Raw genomic sequence first — 22,605 nt, 5'->3', positions numbered from 1 at the left:
TTTTCACTCTGTAATTTGGTTCCTAGAGGCAAATAAGGGCAACTGCTGATATTTGCTTCTGTCTACTCTGTCTTAGCCTGCACTGTTTATACTTTGATCCACTGGGATTGATTTACTAAGGGTAAATAGATTGTTCACTTTGCAAGGGAATAACTCCCAGAACTTTTGGAATGTGGTAAAGTTTTTTTTTAATTTTCCTTGCACGTGATTTGGTATTTTTTGCAAAGTGAAATTTTACCACATTTGTGAAGCTCTGGGGAATATCCCCTTGCAATCTGCAACTTCCCTTGCAAAGTGAACAGCTTATTTGCCTTTAGTTATTTAACCCACTGTTTTCCTGACACTTTGATGGCTCTATAGAAATATGCATTAAAATAAATTACATTTAGCACTGCCCTTTTTAAGTGACTTAAAAATCTGTTTATATTTGCATCTGGTACATTGAAAAATAATCATTTTATAATATTCCAGATGATGCGTACAAGAAAGGTATCGATGAGAAATGGCTCTGTGAAGATGTGAGCAAATACAACAATGAAGATGAGCAAAGTCTGGAAAAGACAGAGTATGAACAGAGTTTAGGATCCAGAGATGGAAATGTATACGTTCCTCTGCCGGCTCGTTGTGGCTTTGAGAATGTTCCTGTTCAGGTAGACTGCAGCTCTGCCACTACTTCTTTTCTTCCAGGAGACAGTCCACCACAGCAGTTTCACTCTTCTCAAGGTACTGTTTGTTCATTTGTTCATTCATTTGAACTGTGCATGTGTTCTTTTTAATGGGCCATTGACAAGGAAAGTAGAAAAAGTAGAAAACCTGAAAAATTATAGCTCCCTAAGAGCTGAAGAGTGCCCGGTGGAGATGGGAAGGGGATTAGCTGTCCTGTGGCGTTGTGGGCATTACCTTCTCCCTCACTGAAGAGTATCCAGTGGATACTGGAATGAGGCATCTAGCTATCCTGTGACATTATGAGTACGGACCTGATCTCCAGGCCCTAGTGACTGGATGCTGGTGTCCTTTGGGCGAGAGTGCCAGTGGTGATTCTGGCTGGGACAGCCCTAGCAAGGTCCCAATTCTGGTAATCCTGCTTTGCTCCTGGTGTGAAGACTGTTCAGGGAAGCTTAGCATTTTGTAGTGTGTCTTCCTGTTCCTAAGTAGTATTTCCAGAGTATCTCATACGACCCTACACCCTCTCCATATTTATTCAGCAATAAATACAAAAAAAATACCCTAAACTGTTTATTGAGTGTGTGGATTGGTGATGTGTGCCTGACTGCCTCTGCCTATTTCCAGAAAAAAACACTTACATTTTATTCACTCCTGCGGGGGTAGCGCTACATATACGCACCATACTGAAAGTTAATTGAAACTGTTGTGAACTGTGCCAAGTGCAACAGACATTTGTTGCACAGACAAGTAAAAAGAGAGAAGAACGGAGGGCGCACCGACCTAGTGTGATACTGCTTAAAATAATTTTATTAAAATATTAAAATCAATCATTATACTCACAATTGGAGTTTAAAATCAGGCCTTAAAAGACAGTACAGCAGAAATCCAGCAACATCAGCAGAACACGATAATCGCTTGAATCTACAATCGATGTTAGGAGGAGGCTGCGGGCTGGCCTCCTACCCAAAGACTTTGGCCCAGCAGAGAATAAGAGACTTGGAGACAAAATGGCATTGAGATAATGTAATATAATGCTACATCTCTTCAACCCCCCCCCCCCCCTCGTGTTGCTGTGTATAATTGTGTTGGGTCATGGCACATAGACAAAGGATGTAGAGATGGGGCTGCCTGCTTATCATAATCCATTGGTGTGTTTCAACTGCAGTTGTTTAAATATACAAGTGTTGAGTTTCCATCGGTTCTTCCTTGTCCCCTACCCCCTCTACGACAAGGCTAAGGGGCGTGTCCCTAACTGTGTTTAAAAGTGTATGTTTTGCATTTAACAAACAGTTTATGCTCTGCATGTTTAACCTTCAACACCTGTGTTGCTTGCCTCGTGATTGGGGGTTAAGGGCTGGTTATGGCGAGTCTGCTGGCTGCAGGTGCGTTTGGAAAACAGGAGACACAGGTCTGGCATAGGTGCCCAGCCGGGATATCCAAGATCCGTCACAAGATCCATTTTTGTTGCCTAGCTTTGCAAATATGAAGCACCACACTCCTGTACCAGGGTACCACTGAAAAAGTGAGGTCCCTAACTCTAGTCTAACAGAACAACTCTTATCCTGAGATTTACAGTATATAGCAATGAAAAAATTGTCTTTGCCACACTGGAAATATTTGCTCCTCTATTTATCCTGGTAACCATTTACACAGAGACAGAAAGGGTAAATCATTACAAATTCTCATGAGAGCAGGAAGTGGGAGGAAATGACCCAAAAGGGAAAAATGTCCTGGCAACAACTGTCTAACTTGTGAAAAAAAATAAAAATCAAAGACTCTGATTTGGACTTTGTAGGCAAGATGGATGAGATCATAATAAAAAATTATATTTTATTAATAACGAATCGCTCACAAAAAGATCAAGTATAGAAAGAGTTAAAAAAACATACATAAAACTATGATGTGAACAGAAGGCTGACACCAAATGGACAGCAGTGAGCCCCTGTGAGTTTCACTATTTCGATTTGTCAGGACACACTTGGGTATGATCGAATATTTCTTCCTATAGGGTTTATTGCAGAGTAACGTACATCAAAATGACATGATAAACACTGGGATGATTAAAAAGAAAGAAATAGGAAAAGGGGGGGTGGTATATCCAAGGCCTTTCAAAACTGGCAAATATTCTCCCAACTCTGAAGCCAAAATAGTAATTTTTTATTATCTCACGCCAAAACCAAACCAAAGGGAGAGGACCAGTACAACAGCAAACCCCTGGGCCCCTAAATCCTTCAAGACTGCAGACAAGTCCTCTTTAGCATGAAGGGATACCCCCAATGTTGACCAATTTGTATAGTTAGAAGTTGGTAAGATGGTAAGAGATGTGGTTTCCAGAGGCTACAAGCTAGCGTTTCAATCTCTACCTCAGCTCTGCTTCATGTTACCCAACCTCAGCTCAGGTTAGCAGACCCTCATGTCATTCTTGTAGATCTTTTGAACTAAGGAGTTATTTTCATTGTGATAGCAGTGGAAATGCTTCAGGGTTTTAACTCAAAACATTTCACTGTTCTAAAAACCAAAAGAAGGGCATTTTCTCCACCTTGTATCTGAAGTAGTGATGAGCCGAACACCCCCCTGTTCGGTTCGCACCAGAACTTGCGAACACACCAAATGTTCGTGTGAACTTTAGAACCCCCGTTAAAGTGTATGGGACTCGAACATTTGAAATCTAAAGTGCTAATTTTAAAGGCTAATATGCAAGTTATTGTCCTAAAAAGTGTTTGGGGACCTGGGTCCTGCTCCAGGGGACATGTATCAATGCAAAAAAAGTTTTAAAAACGGACGTTTTTTCGGGAGCAGTGAATTTAATAATGCTAAAAGTGAAACAATAAAAGTGAAATATTACTTTAAATTTCGTACCTAGGGGGGGTGTAAAGTTAGCATGTGAAATAGTGCATGTTTCAAGTACTTAGAACTGTCTCTGCACAAAGTGTCATTTCTGAAAGGAAAAAAAGTCTTTTAAAACCGGACTTGCGGCTATAATGAATTGTCGGCTCTGGCAATTCAGAGAGAATTCATTCATAAAAAATAAAAAAAAATAGTGTGTGGGTCCCCCCAAATTCCATTACCAGGCCCTTCAGGTCTGGAATGGATATTAAGGGGAACCCCGCCGTCAATTAAAAAAAATTACGTGGGGTTCCCCCCAAATATCCATTCCAGACCCTTCAGGTCTGGTGTGGATTTTAAGGGGAACTCCACCCAAATTAAAAAAAAAAATGGCATGCAGTTCCCCCAAAAATTCACACCAGACCCCTTATCCAAACACGTTAACCTGGCTGGCCACAGAAAAGAGGGGGGACAGAGTGCGGCCCCCCCTCTGCTGAACCGTACCAGGCCACATGCCCTCAACATGGGGAGGATGTCCCCATGTTGATGGGGACAAGGGCCTCATCCACACAACCCTTGCCCGGTGGTTGTGGGGGTCTGCGGGCGGGGGGCTTATCAGAATCTGGAAGACCCTTTTAACAAAGGGGATCCCAGATCCTGGCCCCCCCATGTGAATTGGTAATGGGGTACATTGTAGCCCTACAATTTCACGAAGGAAGTGTAAATAGTTGGAGAAAACACACACACACTGTAGAAAAAAGTCCTTTATTAATAAAAAAATAAAAAAAATCCAGCGGTCATAATACACTTGTTCCCGGCTTCCTGCTCCAACATTGTTTTCCAGCGACGGTCGGTGATCTCCGGTCCAGCGATGAGAAGATCCATCCATCCAGAGCGCAGCCACGCCGACCTCCTCTCACCGCTGGACACCCCGCCCCCTCTGATGCACCCTCTGCTACGTCACTATGGAAGCCCAGTCTTCCCCCTTGCTGGGCTTCCCCAGTGACGTAGCAGAGGGTGCGTCAGAGGGTGCGGGGTCACCGCCTCTCCTATATAAGAAATGTCACAGCTTCAGCCACGTCATTCGCTGGGCTGTGTCCAGCGATAGAGGAGGTCGGTGTGGCTGCACTCTGGATGGATGGATCTTCTCATCGCTGGACCGGAGATCACCGACCGTCGCTGGATACAGACAATGTTGGAGCAGGAAGCCGGGACCGAGAGTGGATTACCACCGCTGGATTTTTTTTTTTTTTTTTTATTAATAAAGGACTTTTTTTCTACGGTGTGTGTTTTTTCCAACTATTTACACTTCCTTCGTGAAATGGTAGGTGTACAATGTACCCCATTACCAATTCACATAGGGGGGGGCAGGATCTGGGGGTCCCCTTTGTTAAAAGGGGTCTTCCAGATTCTGATAAGCCCCCTGCCTGCAGACCCCCACAACCATCGGCAAGGGTTGTGGGGATGAGGCCCTTGTCCCCATCAACATGGGGATATCCTCCCCATGTTGAGGGCATGTGGCCTGGTACAGTTCAGGAGAGGGGGGGCCGCACTCTGTCCCCCCTCTTTTCTGCGGCTGGCCAGGTTAACGTGCTCGGATAAGGGGTCTGGTGTGAATTTTTGGGGGAACTCCACGCCATTTTTTTAAATTTGGGGTGGAGTTCCCCTTAAAATCCACACCAGACCTGAAGGGTCTGGAATGGATATTTGGGGGGAACACCACGTCATTTTTTTTTTAAATTGACGGCGGGGTTCCCCATAATATCCATTTCAGACCTGAAGGGCCTGGTAATGGAATTTGGGGGGACCCCACGCTATTTTTTTTTTATGAATGAATTCTCTCTGAATTGCCAGAGCCGACAATTCATTATAGCTGCAAGTCCGGTTTTAAAATACTTTTTTTCCTTTCAGAAATGACACTTTGTGCAGGGACAGTTCTATGTACTGAAAATATGCGCTATTTCACATGCTAACTTTACACCCCCCCTAGGTATGAAATTTAAAGTAATATTTCACTTTTATTGTTTCACTTTTAGCATTATTAAATTCACTGCTCCCGAAAAAACAGCCGTTTTTAAAACTTTTTTTTGCATTTGCATTGATACATGTCCCCTGGGACAGGACCCAGGTCCCCAAACACTTTTTAGGACAATAAATTGCATATTAGCCTTTAAAATTAGCACTTTAGATTTCTCCCATAGACTTTGACAGGGTGTTCCGCGGCTTTTCGAATTTTCCACGAACACCCCTAATTGTTCGTTGTTCGCCGAACAGGCGAACAGGCAATGTTCGAGTCAAACATGAGTTCGACTTGAACTCGAAGCTCATCCCTAATCTGAAGACCTTAAATTACTTAGTTTGACTCCAAAAATTCTGCATGGAATCCACCAAATTAGTCATAGCCTCTATCCACCAGAGAAAGCTTTTGCCCCTGTGGACATGATGGATGCATACTTACATGTCCTAGTTTTTCATGCTATCTACATTTTGTTCGTGGCACTCATCACTATCAGTCGAATGCCATTTTGTCTTCTGCACCCCAAGTGTTCACCAAGATTTTGGCACCCGTGTTAGCTTTACAATACTCCAGGGTATTCTACTGTGGAATACCTAAACAGCATTCTTTTCAGGGAACAGCCAGCTAAAATACTGACCAACAATGTGACACAGACAGTCCTCACATATGTTCAGTTGAATCCCAAGCCTTCAGAAATCAACGCTGGAACTGACACATTAATTGGAGTATCTGGGCTTTATCCTAGATACACCCCATGCTAAAGTGTTTCCCCCTCAAGAAATATTTCTGAATCTACACTCCCAAACTTAGACTATATAGTCCAGAAGCTGTCCATTTTTGTGATACTGCAGTTTCCTTCATGGCAGTTTTCGTTGTTTGGATGTTTGAACCAATAAATAGCAAGAAAAAGATGAAAGGATCTGATGTCTATCGGTCTGTCTGTCTGCCTGTCAGTGGGTTGTAAGTGTTTGGGTGCAGGTCAGGTCCCCAGTAAGAATAGGAAGAGAACCTGCTAAAAATCCAGCAGCTTCTTTTGGGGTCATTGCTACATTGGATTTCACAGCCTAATGAATTTCATCTGATTTTAATAAATTGCATTATATACAAAAATTGGATTATGTACACATATTCATTAGAAATTATATTTTTTCATGCTGGAAAAAAATGTAGACATGAAACACAATTTATACCTGCAACATTTGTAATTTATGTATGTTAGCAGTAAAATGTTTTCAAATTTTTGTATGACAGAGGAAGAGGCTGATAATGAAAGTATGACACACCAAGGACTGACTGAACATCTGGATGAAGAACAATGCAATGAGTGTATTGAGGAACCATTGGTATTTGCCTGCACTGAGGATGATGTGTACATTGTATTTGAAACCAACACTAAAGATATACAAAGAGGACAACAGTCCTTCAATATGCATAATGCAACCGTTCCAAAGAAAACCACTTACAACATTCATGGTAAGCCAAAACATCTTATTATATTTAATAACAACCTTTTTCCTTGATATTCTGTGCATACAGTATATAATATATTTTTAAATACATCAGCTTATTAGCTCATTAGACCAAAAGCATTGGGGACTGTACACAGGACTAGGCATGAGTTTAGAGTTCAGTTTGACCACGGACCAAACTCTGCCTGTTTGAGTGTTGGACATGAAGGAACGTGATAGCTTCTGGTTATCAATGGTTGCTAAGGAACCTTATCATGCACTGATGTCACCAGCCCATTCACTTACAGGGGAATGGAGTCTAACATTGTTGCCTAAATATGTCCATATGGCCTGATGTGGGCAATCATGTCACTACTAGCACTCAGGGATCTATCATTTGACTTGTGTTACCATTCAGGCTCTTCAAGATTTTTTTTTTATTAGCAATTCAGCTGTGGGGACATTGTGATAGACAATAAGGAATGTTTTTGGGGATTTTTATTTTGTAATAAAGTCCTTGTGAAACATATGAGTGCCTTTATTGGTAGTGTAGTACACTTTAGTGTGCGAGATGTAAATAGGTTTGTTGTTAGGGACATTTATTTTTAGCTCAGGGCTAAGCCTGAGCTCAGGGGCTGGATCACTCACCTGGCATTTCTTTCACTTCCCCCTAGTCTGGAAGGTGGTAGAAACTTCCAGAGCTGGAGGGTGGGAGTAAGCCATATGTCATGCATATTTTTGAGGCCTCAGCCAATCCCCAGCTTTGGGCTGGCAGGGGGCAGAGCTGACCTCATAAATAGACAGAAGCCATGCCAGCAGGGCAGTCGGGTGGAATACGGAGTGCTGAAGAGGCTGTCAGTGGCCCTTGAGGGTGTCCCCTAGTCAGGGGGTGACCTCAGGCCTGGGGGTCAGGTGCTGGAAGATTCCTTCTAAAACACACAGAGGAAACTCTTCCTGGAGGCACAGGAGCAAGAAAAGATGACAGCGAGAGCGGGTCAACACATCTGGGAGATCTCATAAGAGTCAGCCAGGTAGGCTGGTGAGTGTCAGTCTGAAGGACTGTGGGGAGAAGTTAGCCTGGAGGGCTAGTGTAAGGGGCAGCTGAAGCCAGGTGGGTTGCCAGTGCCTGAAGAGGTGGTGCTGAGATTAGTAGCCACAGGAGGAACATAAGCTTGACACTGAATTTTGCTACACAATCAAAGGGCCTCAGGTTCCTGCCTGTAATGGGCTATTGCTTAAATCTGACTGAGTTATTGTCAAACATACACAGTGTACCAGCTGGGTTCTGCAAGCAAGTGAGTGCTGGATGAAGGAGGGGACCTGTATATAGAGACTTTATATAGGAAGAGCTTTCCCTGAAGTTTGTTCTGAAGTCATGTGGGCATCCCATAATCTGCCATCCCTATCCAAGTTATTATCCCTCAATAAATAACAAAAACAAAGTCAAGAACTGTTCTCTGACTCTGGAGTGCCTGTGAAAGTTCAGTGTGCCTGGGGGATCCCAGTTCATCTACAGCCTCTAAGGGGGTGTACTACACCAGGTAACATGTGTTTTTCTTTTTGTTTGTGAATGAGTACCCCATACCCATTCACGTGGGGGGGTGGTACCTGAGGGCCCCTTATTATTAAAGGGGGCTTCCAGATTCTGATAAGCCCTCTCTGCCTACAGACTCCCACAACCACCAGGCAATGGTCATGGGGATGAGGAACCCCCTAGTTGAGGGTGTGTGGCTTGGTGTGGATCAAGGGGGGGAGCTCTCCCCCCTTTTCTGGCAAGCCAGGCTGCATGTTCAGATTAAGGATCTTGTATGATTTTTTTAAGGGTACTCACACTTTTTGTCTTCTGTTTTGTTTTTTGTGTGTTAGGTACCCCTCTTAAAATCCATACCAGACTCAAATGATCATTCTTGCTCTTCATTCTTTTGTTACAGCAAATCAAAAAAATACAGTTTAAATTGCTGGCAAAGAAGGCATTGATGGGTTTACCCTCAAGCTTGATGGTTGTCAAAGTTGTTAGCAATACATGGAAAGGCCTGCCCTAGCAAAGATGCAGAGACTTGACAGAATAATGCGTAATTACTCCCCAGTCTTTGGTACTGAGGTAGTGACCTTAGCTCAGGGTATGGCAATGGAGAAAACCTTTGGGAGCACAGATCAGAGTTTATGATGTAAACATATTACAAGTTCAGTCAAATGCTCAACAAGAAGACATAAATTAAAATCATGAGGAAACCAGAGATCAGTCTTTATGCTTAACCAAACATAAATTAAAAAGGTGAATTAGTCAAAGGCTTTGTAGGTGTGTGGCTAACGAAATTAAGTGGTAAAGTCAGTTTGTCATCCCATTTCAATTATGTAGCTTGCAAAATGTTAGCAAATTTATTTTATAAAGTGTTGTGATGAGGGGGGAAGTAACCATTTATTTTACACAACTTTAGGTCTAATGCTTCGTACACACGACCGTTTTTTTATGACGGGTAAACTGCTATAAGAGCTTTTCGTCGGGAATCCCGGTCGTGTGTATCGGGAAAACTGCCGGACAAAAAAAGAGAGCAGGATCTCTTTTTTCCGTCAGGATAAAGTCCTGGCGGGAAAACCATTCTTCTGTATGATTTTCCGACTGGAAAAAAAACATGCATGCTAGAGAATCAAGTATGAGACGGGAGCACTCATTCTGGTAAAACTAGCATTCGTAATGGAGATATCACATTCATCATGCTGTAACGGACTGAAATAGTCTCTCACCAAACTTTTACTAACACTAGGATCAGCAAAATCAGCCCAAAGGGTGGCGCCGTTGGAATATAACTTCCCCTTCATAGTGCTGTCGTACGTGTTGTACGTCACCGCGCTTTGGATGGGCGGACTTTTGTCTGAGCGTGTGTATGCAAGGCAGGCTGAGAGGAATTCTGTCGGGAAAACCGTCGTTTTTTGATCCAATGCAAAAAAACGGTCGCGTGTACTAGGTATTTGCCTGTTATCCATCCCAAAAAACACGTCCACACACACTAACCCGTACAGATTCAAAAAGTTAAGACTTTGACTGAATGTAAAAAAATAACTCTCCTGAAAAAATACAGTCTCCTTGACAGCTGTAGCAGCTTCTCATCTTATTTATAACAAAGTGCAGCGCTAAAATGAGTTCCAATGAATAATGGGTGAAGGAATAATGGGACAGAAATCAGTGCAAAGTATAGTCCAAAAGGTCTGTATGAAAAACATAAAAGAAATAGATCAGATACAACCACTGTGTCACTCTGACAATGTCCAAATAGCTGACCACTACCATCAGGGGAATTGGAAACTCACCGGAACCAATAGCTGCTGTCATAGCAATGGGTAGATGACAGCGATAAGCTTCCTCTAGTGACTCAGAGTGAGGTCCCACTGAGAATAAATAAAGCTTGTCAGGAGCCCAGATGGATATTTCATAGTGCACTAGGTTTATTGTTCAAAAGGTAAAACAGACAATAAAAACACAAAATATGTGACTTACATAAAAAGCCAGTGGCGACCAGGAATCTCTCAGCGGTGGGATATCAGCACCAAATAGCCTGTCCTGATGTGTTTTGTCCTAAAGGACGTTATCAGGGGGATTTTGGTCAAATCTTCTCATCTTAAACAACATCCCATCCTTATACTTTTTTTCTGTGCTGCAATAAAATCATTCTCCAAATAAAGTTAATCAAATAAAATAAAATAGTGATTGAACTTCGTAAGACTTATTGTATAATATCGCATTTGTCATTATTCACATTTACAGGTAAAAGAATTAACTTGGATTCTCTTTACATATTGCCAATAAATAAACTCTTTCTTGGTCTGCAATTCAAAACAGACAATAACACTTCAGCATCAGATTTGATTCAATACCCATCCTGAAGGAATCTAAGCTTGTATACATACAAATACGCTCAGCTGTTTTTTGCAGTTCTCTAAAACCACTGCCAGTTGTCAAAAGAGTATTATTTAGATTAGCTGTCAAGAAGTTGAATGAATGTGGAAACTTCTCCAAAATCCAACAGATTAAATATTGTTTATCTGCTACACACACTTGTATGCACATTTTCAGTTTAATTTAAAAATGTAAATAAGGAACACTCATGTTCCACCTCCACAGTTGGTAGGTAAGGAAGAGAAATAGGTACAATTTATTCTGCCATCTACACAATGCCACACACAAACGGCACCCCTGACATCTAATACATCATTCTTCTTCTCCCCTATTCTCCTCTCTTTAGCCAAAGAGACCATTGTTTAAAACTCAGACATGACAAGTTATTGCACCTTATTATTGTACAGGAGGGGGTGCTTACATTTTCCCTTGAACTCAACAAACAGAAGGAACGTTCCTTCTTTAGCTCTCTGGGCCAAATCCTCAAAAAAGCTGCCTAACTTAACTTTCAGCAGTTAAGTTACACTGACTTAAAATTTCTACCTAAGTGCCTGATCCACAAAGCACTTACCTAGAAATTACACGCCGTGTAACTTAAGTGCCTCCGTCGCAAGACGGTCCTCCTCTCCGGGGGGCGTTTAAAATTTAAATGAGGCGCGCTCCCGCGCCGGCCGCATTGCACATGCGTGTGACGTAATTTTCCCGACGTGCAGTGCGCGAACGTAATTTACGCCGGGCTTTGTGGATTGCGACGGGACACTAAAGTTGCGACGGGTGAAAAAAAATATACGCGCCGGGAAAACAAATAATTATAAAAAAAAATGACAGCGTCGCTCGGCATGCATTCCTGAGAGGGAGAACTCCATGCCAATTTTCAAAGAAAAAACCGGCATGGGTTCCCCCCCCCAGGAGCATACCAGGCCCTTAGGTCTGGTATGGGTTGTAAGGAGACCCCCCCTACGCCGAAAATTCGACGTAGGGGGTCCCCCTACAATCCATACCAGACCCGTATCCAAAGCACGCTACCCGGCCGGTCAGGAAAGGGAGTGGGTACGAGCGAACGCCCCCCCCCCTCCTGAGCCGTGCCAGGCCGCATGCCCTTAACATGGGGGGGGTTGGGTGCTCTGGGGCAGGGGGGCGCACTGCGGGCCCCCCCACCCCAGAGCACCCTGTCCCCATGTTGATGAGGACAGGACCTCTTCCCGACAACCCTTGCCGTTGGTTGTCGGGGTCTGCGGGCGGGGGCTTATCGGAATCTGGGAGTCCCCTCAAATAAGGGGGCCCCCAGATACCGGCCCCCCACCCTAAGTGAATGGATATGGGGTACATCGTACCCCTACCCATTCACCTGGAGGCAAAAAGTTAAAATTATTAAACACACAACACAAGGGTTTTTAAAATAATTTATTAGTCTGCTCCGGAGGCCCCCCTGTCTTCTTTATTAGCTCTAATACCAGGGGGGCTTCTTCTTCCACTCTCTGGGGGTCTTCTCCGCTCTCCGGGGGGGTTTCTTCTTCCGCTCTCGGGGGGGGTCTTCTCCGCTCTCCGGGGGTCTTCTTCTATCTTCGCCGCTCTCCGCTGTTGACTCGGCGAACCCCGGTTCTTCTGCAGCTGTCCGGTGCCTTCTCCTTCAGCGCTGGCTGCCTGCTATCTTCGTGTGTTAGCTCAATTACTAACAGGCAGCCAGCGCGGTCTTCTGTGACGTCACCTTCTTCTCTTCTGTTCTTCTCCCCTCTTCCGATGTTGACACGTCGCCTCTTGTCACTGCAATGATGGAAGCGCGCCTTGCATCCCATTTATATAGGCATCACCGTCCCATCATGCTCCGGTAGGTACCCACGTGGTGGGTGCACGTGGGTAGGCACCCACCACGTGGGTACCTGCCGGAGCATGATGGGACGGTGATGCCTATATAAATGGGATTCAAGGCGCGCTTCCATCATTGCAGTGACAAGAGGCGACGTGTCAACATCGGAAGAGGGGAGAAGAACAGAAGAGAAGAAGGTGACGTCACAGAAGACCGCGCTGGCTGCCTGTTAGTAATTGAGCTAACACACGAAGATAGCAGGCAGCCAGCGCTGAAGGAGAAGGCACCGGACAGCTGCAGAAGAACCGGGGTTCGCCGAGTCAACAGCGGAGAGCGGCGAAGGTAGAAGAAGACCCCCCCCGGAGAGCGGAGAAGACCCCCCCGGAGAGCGGAAGAAGAAACCCCCCCCGGAGAGCGGAGAAGACCCCCGGAGAGTGGAAGAAGAAGCCCCCCCTGGTATTAGAGCTAATAAAGAAGACAGGGGGGCCTCCGGAGCAGACTAATAAATTATTTTAAAAACCCTTGTGTTGTGTGTTTAATAACTTTAACATTTTGCCTCCAGGTGAATGGGTAGGGGTACGATGTACCCCATATCCATTCACTTAGGGTGGGGGGCCGGTATCTGGGGGCCCTCTTATTAAAGGGGACTCCCAGATTCCGATAAGCCCCCGCCCGCAGACCCCGACAACCAACGGCAAGGGTTGTCGGGAAGAGGTCCTGTCCTCATCAACATGGGGACAGGGTGCTCTGGGGTGGGGGGGCCCGCAGTGCGCCCCCCTGCCCCAGAGCACCCAACCCCCCCATGTTGAGGGCATGCGGCCTGGCACGGCTCAGGAGGGGGGGGGCGCTCGCTCGTCCCCACTCCCTTTCCTGAACGGCCGGGTAGCGTGCTTTGGATACGGGTCTGGTATGGATTGTAGGGGGACCCCCTACATCGAATTTTCGGTGTAGGGGGGTCTCCTTACAACCCATACCAGACCTAAGGGCCTGGTATGCTCCTGGGGGGGAACCCATGCCGGTTTTGATTTTACAAATTGCCGTGGAGTTCTCCCTCAGGAATGCATACCAAATGCCGTCGCTTGAATGTGCTTTTACATGGTGTTACTAACTTTACACCATGTAAAAGCAGCCCTAATTTTACACTTGCAAACTAAAACTTACGGCGAAAAAACGAAGCTGAAAAGCTTTGTGGATCGCCCTAAGTGCTAATTTGCATACCAGAAGCGGCATTTCGACTCAAAATGCCCCCAGCGGCGTATGCGGTACTGCATCCTAAGATCCGGCAGTGTAAGTCCCTTACAGATGTCGGATCTTCTGCCTAACTTTGGAAAACTGCTTCTGTGGATCAGTTCCAAAGTTAGGACAAGGGATACGATGGAGTAACAGCAGTTACTCCGTCGTATCTCTTTTGTGGATTAGGCCCTCTGTTTCTCAGCAGAAATACTCATCTTCTGTTTTCAATGGCCCGGATTCAAAGAGCAATTGCGCCTGCGTAACCATAGTTACGCAGCGCAATTGCTTACTTGCGCCGGCATAACGAATGCTCCTGATTCAGGAACCGCGTTACGCCGACTGCAGCCTAAGATATGCGTGGCATAAGGCTCTTATGCCCGCATATCTTAAGCTGCATTCTTGCGATGGCCGCTAGGTGGCGTTCCCGTTGTGCTCAGCGTATAGTATGCAAATTGCATACTAACGCCGATTCACAACGTTACGCGAGCCCTGCGTACGCAGTTTACGTCATTTGCGTACGGCGGTTTTCGCGTAAGGCTGCCCCTGCTAATAGCAGGAGCAGCCAATGTTACGTATACCCGTTGTTCCCGCGTCGCGAAATTTGAATTTTACGTAGTTTGCGTAAGTGGTTCGTGAATGGCGCTGGACGCCATTCGCGTTCACTTTGAAGCAAATGACGTCCTTGCGACGTCATTTGCCGCAATGCACGTCGGGAAAGTTTCCCAACGGAGCATGCGCTCTACGATCGGCGCGGGAATGCGCCTAATTTAAATGATTCCCGCCCCCTACGGCATCATTAAAATTGCGCGCGCTTGCCAAAGCGCCCACGCAATTTACGGAGCTACTGCTCCGTGAATCGCGGGTAGCGCAGAAAATTTGCGGGGGCGCAGGGCAAAAACGTTGCCCTGCGCCTCCGTAAAAAAAGCGCAAAGGTACCTGAATCTACCCCAATATTGTATATAAGTATCACTTCTAGAAAGAACCAAGAGCCATCTTCTCAGAATTGTATAATCAACAGAATGTCCAAAACCAGCATATTAAATAAATGATGGTAAAGCAGTTAAACTTGTTTTAACCTCATCTCTTTTTTCTCTTGGTTGAACAGAGCTTCAAAGTTGCAGACTGCTCTGTTTACAACAAGAGCGAATACTCAATTAACCTCAAAGCGGAGTTCCATTCCCCAAATGTAATTTTTTTTTAATAGCTTGCCTAATGGTCACTGCCCCCTTTCTGCCCAGGCGGAAACAAAATCAGCTTTTAGCACTTACACTTTAAATGATAATTGTGATTTATTTTCGTGGTATTTAATCACCACTGGGGTTTTCACTTGCTAAAAAAACAAACCAAGACTGACAATTTTGAAAATAAAAGTTTTGTAAATAAGTTATTTTTCTCCTTCACTGATGTGCGCTAATGAGGTTGCACTGATGGGCACTAATAGGCTGCACTGATGGGCACTGATATTCTGCACTGATGGGCACTGATGACATGGCACTGAAGTGCACTGATGAGGTGACACTGATGAAAATGCACTAATATGCAGCACTGATAGGTGGCACTGATATGCAGCACTGGTGAGCACTGATGGGCGGCACTGATGGGTACTAATAGGTGGCACTTATGGGCACTGATAGGTGGCATGGATAGGCACTGATAAGCATGCACCAATGGGCACTGAAAGGTAGCATTGACTGGCATCACTGATGGGACTGATTGGCATCAATGCTGGGCACTGACTGGCATCACTACTGGGCACTGATTGGCATCACTGCTGGGAACTGTTGGGGCTGCACTGATAATCAGGGTACTGAAAATCAGTGCCCTGATTGTCTGTACAGATCTCCCCTGTGAGGAACTTCCACTGATCGGCTATCCTCTTCTCACACACTGACAGTGTGAGGAAAGGAATGCTGATAACCAGCATTTCCTTGTTTACTTTACATGTGATCCGCTGTGATTTGACACAGCTAATCACATGGGTAAAGAGCCTTGTCATTGGTTCTTCACCGAGATCGGGGATGCACTGTCTCCCAGGGGCAGAGTGCACCACCGATCACCGTGCTGCGCCAACCTCGTGGGTGCACAAGTGCATGGTCAGAGCAATGGCAGCATTGGCGGAAATTTTGCCCCATTATTATAGCAACATGTCAATCTGTACTGGTGTGGTCCCGAGCAGAGAGACTTTACTTCCTACAGCAGATACTCTATTTCAAAAATGGCACTTAACTGCTCCCGATCGCGTAATTTCCGGTCTGAAAATCATGCAAGATTTCAGTATTTTGCGATTCCCATGGACTCCTTGGATAGATAAAGCAATTATCTCGGGAGACCAAGGGAATTGCCTTATGACGAAATCGCCAACGGGCTGGACCAGAAGTGCTGCATAAACACATCGCAAATAAGGTATTTAGAAAAAAAATAGCCATTTAGAATTGCAATGTGTATGGGCATGTGGATCATAGTACATTTAAAAACTGGGTGCAACTCAGCTTTTTATGACAATAACTTGCATATTAACCTTTAAAATTAGCACATTTCTCCCATAGACTTTGAAGCCCTGTACACACCATCGGTTTATCTGATGAAAACGGACCGATCTACTGTTTTCATTGGACAAACCGATCATGTGTGAGCCCCATCGGTTTGTTTTCAATCGGTGAAAAAAAATAGAACATGTTTTAATATTTTCCTATGGATAAAAAAACGATAGAAAAAAACGATCGTCTGTGTGAAAGTCCATCGGTCAAAAATTCACGCATGCTCAGAATCAAGTCGATGCATGCTCGGAAGCATTGAACTTCATTTTTCTCAGCACGTCGTAGTGTTTTACGTCACCGCGTTTGGACACGGTCGGATTTTTGACCGATGGTGTGTAGGCAAGACTGATGGAAGTCAGCTTCATCAGATATCCGACGGAAAAATCCATCGGATTAGATTCCATCAGATATCTGATCGTGTGTACAGGGCTTTGAAGTGTGTTTCGCTATTTGGCGAACAGGCAAACACACCGAATGTTCGAGGCTCATCCCTATCAATCACTCACATCCAGATAGCGCTGTCAATTTCTTGTTTGCCAAATTAGTAGAGCTCCGAAAATCTTAATTTTTTTTATTAGCCATCAGTCTGTGGCTGGGCATGAATTAAGCAAATGCAGGACTATGTAGTCATTCGTTTTTGTCTTAGTTTTTTGTTTTTTACAACGTACCCTCCCCTGTGGACAGATTCTTTTCAGACTTATCATACTATTAAGTTTAATTGTGACACTTTAAAACCACTACTGTATATGAATTCAATATTCAACATTTGTTTTAAAATCATAACTGCTTTTCTCTATTGACAGAAACTAATTACATGCCTCTATACTAGTTTATAATGAATGCAATTTACAATAATAACATAACTTGCATTTCTGCTATGACAGAGGGAAAAAAGGACAGCGACAATGAGGATGTCACATCTGCTGTAGCAGATGAATATGCTGAAGAAGGAGAGGATGATGAATATAATGAAAAACCACTGCTAGTCGCTTCTATGGAGGACGATGTGTACATTGTATTTGAAACGGGCACTACTGAGACACAACAAAGACAAAATTCTTCTATTTCACACAATCCAGCAGCTTCAGCGATCACATCTAACCGCACAATAGAAAGTGTTGCATCATATAATATCCAAGGTAATCCTGATTTGTCATGACCAACCCTATTCAAAGCATCTTTGTTAAGATTGATTTTATCCATCTACCTTTTCAGCACAACAGATGAGGAAAAGCAGTTTTCACTGACAAAATCTGTGTCTTTATTATGCTGCATTATGTTTCAAGAAAGACCAAATCAAGTAAAATTGTAATTAATGCTTCGTCATTCGAGAGTCTGTGTCAGCACTTAGTTATTCACAATCATTTCTTGGATTTCTTATTCCATGTAATCAAACAATACTGTGTATCATAAGAAAAAAAAGGGGGCAACATTACACATTGAGTGTACAAATATCTATGCCATATAAACAGTATAATTTTATAAAACAAAGTATCAAATAAACAAAGAACCGTGGTTCAATTGATAAAACAGCGCTATAAAATTTATGGTGCGTAGCACCAGGCAGGAGCTTAAAATAAAGAATCAGGGGTGGTGTGCTAGGTGATCAAAAACGAGGCGTAAGTGCCCATGCAAATTAATGTACATTGGGCGAACTAAACGAGCCTTGAAGGTCAGAATAGCTGAACATGTGGCAAATATCAAGTTGGGATACAAAGACCACAATGTATCGCTCCACTTTAAGCAAGATCACAATTAGAACCCTGCTGGCCTCAAGTTTTGGGGGGTTGACCACATTGGGCCATCATGGAGACGTTCTAACCTGGTTAGGGAACTCTCAAAACGTGAAACTGAGTGGATCTATACAGCCGATACATTGTTGCCAAAAGGCTTGAATGTAGAACTTGATATAAATTGCTTTATTAGTGACTTTTAATTTATCCCTTTTAGATGGTCCACACAGTCACTTTGTGACCTTTTAGGGCTGATGTTTATTGATATTTATTGATATTTTATCGATATTTATATATTTATTGATATTTATCAATATTTATTTATTTATCTTCCTTATCATTTCTCCCCTTGCTTTTATCAGATACAGTGTTACAGTACGGCCCTACTCCTCTACTTTTATCTGATACATTGTTACAGTACGTCCCTACTCCTCTACTCTTACCGAGTCTCTTTTACCTTATTTTATTTTATTTTATTTTATTCTATTTTACTGATTCTATCTGATGGTATCTATCAACTTATCTATCAACCTTGGTCCCTATTGGTTGTTTTAGTATATGCATATCATCCTTAATCATAATGATTTATTACCTTTATATCGGGACACAACCTGCACCACGGATATGGGGAGGTGCCACAAGTACCATAAATAGAGTACATAGTCACAAGGAACACATTTGTGGATCCTTCCCACTAATATCTCTGTTGATACCTGCACACACACATATTTGACCCACATGTCACATGTATGGTGTCTAAGTGTGAATATACTTATGTGCATATTTCACATACTTTCTTACAATGTGACATTTACCGTGCATATACACATGCAGACATGCGATCTGTGAGATGTAATCTTTTTTTTTGAATATGAAGTTCATTTGCGGGGTGGAGGATGTACTCTGAAGTTAGATGTATATACCAAATTGCATGTACTGCATGTACTGTGCATGTCTCCACAGATAGTACCCGTTTATTATGCTCTGTCCCTTTCAACCAGCCTCCATACTAACAGCACAACCCTATACCTGCAGTGATCTGTCTGCGGCTTTTGGGACCAGGAATGTCTACGGCTTGAGCTTACAAGTTTTCTCTGCCGCGCAGAAATACCCGCCCTAGTCAGCTATGATTGGCTGTAAGAAGCACGATCTTAAGACATGGCCCGCAGATTAATTTGCATAGTACCCGCCCAGGTCTGTCACTATTGGTTGCTATGTTTGAGAGGTTAATGCCCTATTTTTGTTTGATCTGCTCTTACATACACGTTTTTAATATTTCATTTTGGTTTGCTGAGATTATTTACAAATGATCTCCCTCGCTATATAAATGGTTCACGCATCCAGTTTGATCGTTTTTTAGTCTTCCAAGACATAGTGCTCGAATTAAAGTGCAGTAATGTATTGATCCACGTTTCCCTACTATCCCCAAACAGCACGGCTGACGTCCGCCCCTCCTTCCGGTCCGTTTTGCACCTATCGAGACCGAAGGGCGGATTGCTTGCATCCAATAGCTGTGGCTGATGGGGAATAAAGGGATAGTGACAGCGCTGTGTAGCCACGCCCTCTGTCGAAGTCGGAAGTGACGAAACGCGTCAGAGCGTGGCTACAACAGCGCAACACAGAAGCCTTCCTGCGTTCCACAGCTGACCACTGTTATACCAGCGTTACAAACACTCGTGCGGCCCCTGGTGCTCAGAGGACGGCAGTGACAGCAGAGATTCCAGGCTTGTTTACATGTTCATTCCTTTTTACTTATCTGTACGGGCATTTACATAGGGGGACTGTTCTCCTTTGCATTGTGTGGATCATTGTTTCAGCAGTATTTCACTATTTAGTGTCTCTCTTTGCTTGCATGTACCCTCAATGAGAATGACCGTTGCAGTTTTTAAGAGCAGTGGACGGTGTGCTTGAAAGGTTAAGCATTAAAACGCTATTCCCCTTTCAGGTTGTGGTAAGCCTACACCCCAGAGCGGGGTTTTTATCACATCATTTGGTGAATCTTTAATAGGTTATAGGGTGCACTTACGCCTCGTTTTTGATCACCTAGCACACCACCCCTGATTCTTTATTTTAAGCTCCTGCCTGGGGCTACTCACCATAAATTTTATAGCGCTGTTTTATCAATTGAACCACGGTTCTTTGTTTATTTGATACTTTGTTTTATATCTTCAGTGGGTTTGACCCAATTTTAAAATAGCTGCTCTTGGGATATTTTATCAATTTTAATCACTACTGATAATTTCCGCCACATCTTTTTCACATCTCTTTCTTCACTTGGGATCAGTTGATACATTGATCTTTGGCGCCGGAAGTGCATTTAGGTTCCCTTTTTGTCTGGTTTATGCACCTCAATTTCAGTATAATTTTATACCAAAATACAATTTATCTTAATAATATTAAATAAATAAGTGCAGTCCATAAAGTGCACTAAGATGACCAATAGTGTGCCAACAATGTCCTTATGTTATTCAATTGAAATTAATCTTTGTAAAAAAGTGTTTCAAACTCAAAAGAGTGTCACCGCTTCTGTGCCCCCCCTAGAGGGGTTATCCATACAGGGTACTCAAACATCCAAGGTGCTTTTAGCACACCACACTATATCCAGTAGATCTGTATATAATACAATTTCAACTGTATCTCTGCTCATTTCCATGTGGTAGCTCATCCAGCTGATCGTCCAAAAGCCTGATTGCCCTTACTTATCGTCCAATAGCAATCCCCCTGAGGAAGACACGTGATCCCTGTGCCGAAACACATTGGATAGGGGACTGGATGGTGTAGGCCAGGGGGTGCCCAACCAATGGCCGGGGGCCACATGTGGCCCGCGGAGCCCTCTGATGTGGCCCCTGACCTCCTGCTCTGGGATGGTATAAAGTGGAATAGAATACTGTTATTAAAGGTAAGTTTATTACTAAAATCACAGTGTATATATGGGCATATCTGTTCTGCAGTGGTTACTGGGCTGCTTTCAAACTGATTCACAGGTGCAGAGAAGTGCATCTGTGGGTTACCTGAACTGAGCCATAGACTTCTATTATCTGCGAATTTGGTGTGCTGACAGGAAAGTGGGCTCTATAGAGTCGAGTGGGCTGCCATCCACCCACTCTGCTCATTGTGGCCCGCGATCGGTTACCAAGTTGCTTAAGTGGCCCTTGCTCTTCAAAAGGTTGGGCACCCCTGGTGTAGGCAGTGGCAGCTTTGCTGGATGAGCTACCGCCACAGACATACGGTTGAAATTGGATTATATGCAGATCTGCTGGATATAGTGTGGTGTGCTAAAAGCACCTTGGATGTGTGAGTACCCTGTATGAGAAGTTTTAAATAAACTTGTTTTTAAACGATAAAGCACTATGAAGCTTGTCTCTTTATATACAGTATGTACTGAGAATATACCATCAGAATGGCTCAGAAATCTGTAGTCTTTATGTCACAAAATCCAGGGGCGGCTCAACAGCGTTACTAACCAAACTTAATTGTGCGGTCACACTCCCAGAGGTGAGAATAACCACTGGGGGGGGGGCACAGGAGCCTTTGGAGGTCTTTCGAGTTTGGACTTTTTCACAAAGAGTTACTTTAATTGAATAACATAAGGACATTGTTGGCACACTATTATTTATTTAATATTATTAATATAAATTGTATTTCACATTTTGGTATAAAATATACTGTTTATAAGGCATAGGTATTTGTACACTTGATGTGTAATGTTGCAAATTTTCTTTTTTTTTTTTTTTTGATGATACACAATATTGTTTGATTACAGTACATGGAATAAGATTTGGAACACTGCATATGCATTTCTGAACATACATTTTGAACACTTGGATTGTATAATATAGCGCTACACAGTGATATATTATTTAATTATTAGCACAATCATGTGGGAATGTGAACAGTGCCTGCAGCTGAACATCACGCATATATAATATTGTGAGTGATTAATTCTGGTAGCTCGCAAGAACCTTCATTTTGGTTTCTTGGATTTCTACCAGCTTCCAAAACAGCAACTAAAATGGTTAACTAACATTTTTCATCTGTTGCTTAAAGCCACCTCTTGCTGTTTAACTATTTCAATACCAGACACTTTTACCCCTTTCCTGCCCAGGCCAATTTTCAGCTTTCAGTGCTGTCACACTTTGAATGACAATTGTGCGGTCACGCAAAACTGTACCCATATATAACTTTTATATATTTTTTTCACACAAATAGAGCTTTCTTTGGTGATATTTACTCACTGCTTTTTTTTATTTTTGCAAAACAAGTTAAAATCTTTTATAAAATGTTGCAAATAAATAATCTTTCTTTGTGAATTTAGGCCAAAATGTATAATCAGTGTATATATTTAGTCTGTAGGAGAGTTATAGATTTCACAAATTATGGTACTGTATATACAGTATATCTCAAAATTTCTAATTTCTTTGGGCCTGAAAATGCCAGGACAGT

The 22,605-nt window shown here is 43.3% G+C and overlaps 1 protein-coding gene across 1 annotated transcript in view; it reads left to right on the top strand.

Annotated features, from left to right (window-relative positions):
- BANK1 (B cell scaffold protein with ankyrin repeats 1) overlaps positions 1-22,605 on the top strand; it is a 421,880-nt gene that overhangs the window by 331,141 nt on the left and 68,134 nt on the right. The window contains exons 10-12 of the mRNA XM_040329952.1: positions 472-723; positions 6,761-6,982; positions 17,314-17,568. Coding sequence (XP_040185886.1) covers positions 472-723; positions 6,761-6,982; positions 17,314-17,568 — 729 coding nt within the window. The remainder of the gene's footprint in view (positions 1-471; positions 724-6,760; positions 6,983-17,313; positions 17,569-22,605) is intronic.

Source organism: Rana temporaria, chromosome 1, assembly GCF_905171775.1.
Source record: "Rana temporaria chromosome 1, aRanTem1.1, whole genome shotgun sequence".
Taxonomy (NCBI): domain Eukaryota; kingdom Metazoa; phylum Chordata; class Amphibia; order Anura; family Ranidae; genus Rana; species Rana temporaria.
Note: the sequence above shows the minus strand (reverse complement) of the source record. Positions and strands in the feature narration are given on the sequence as shown.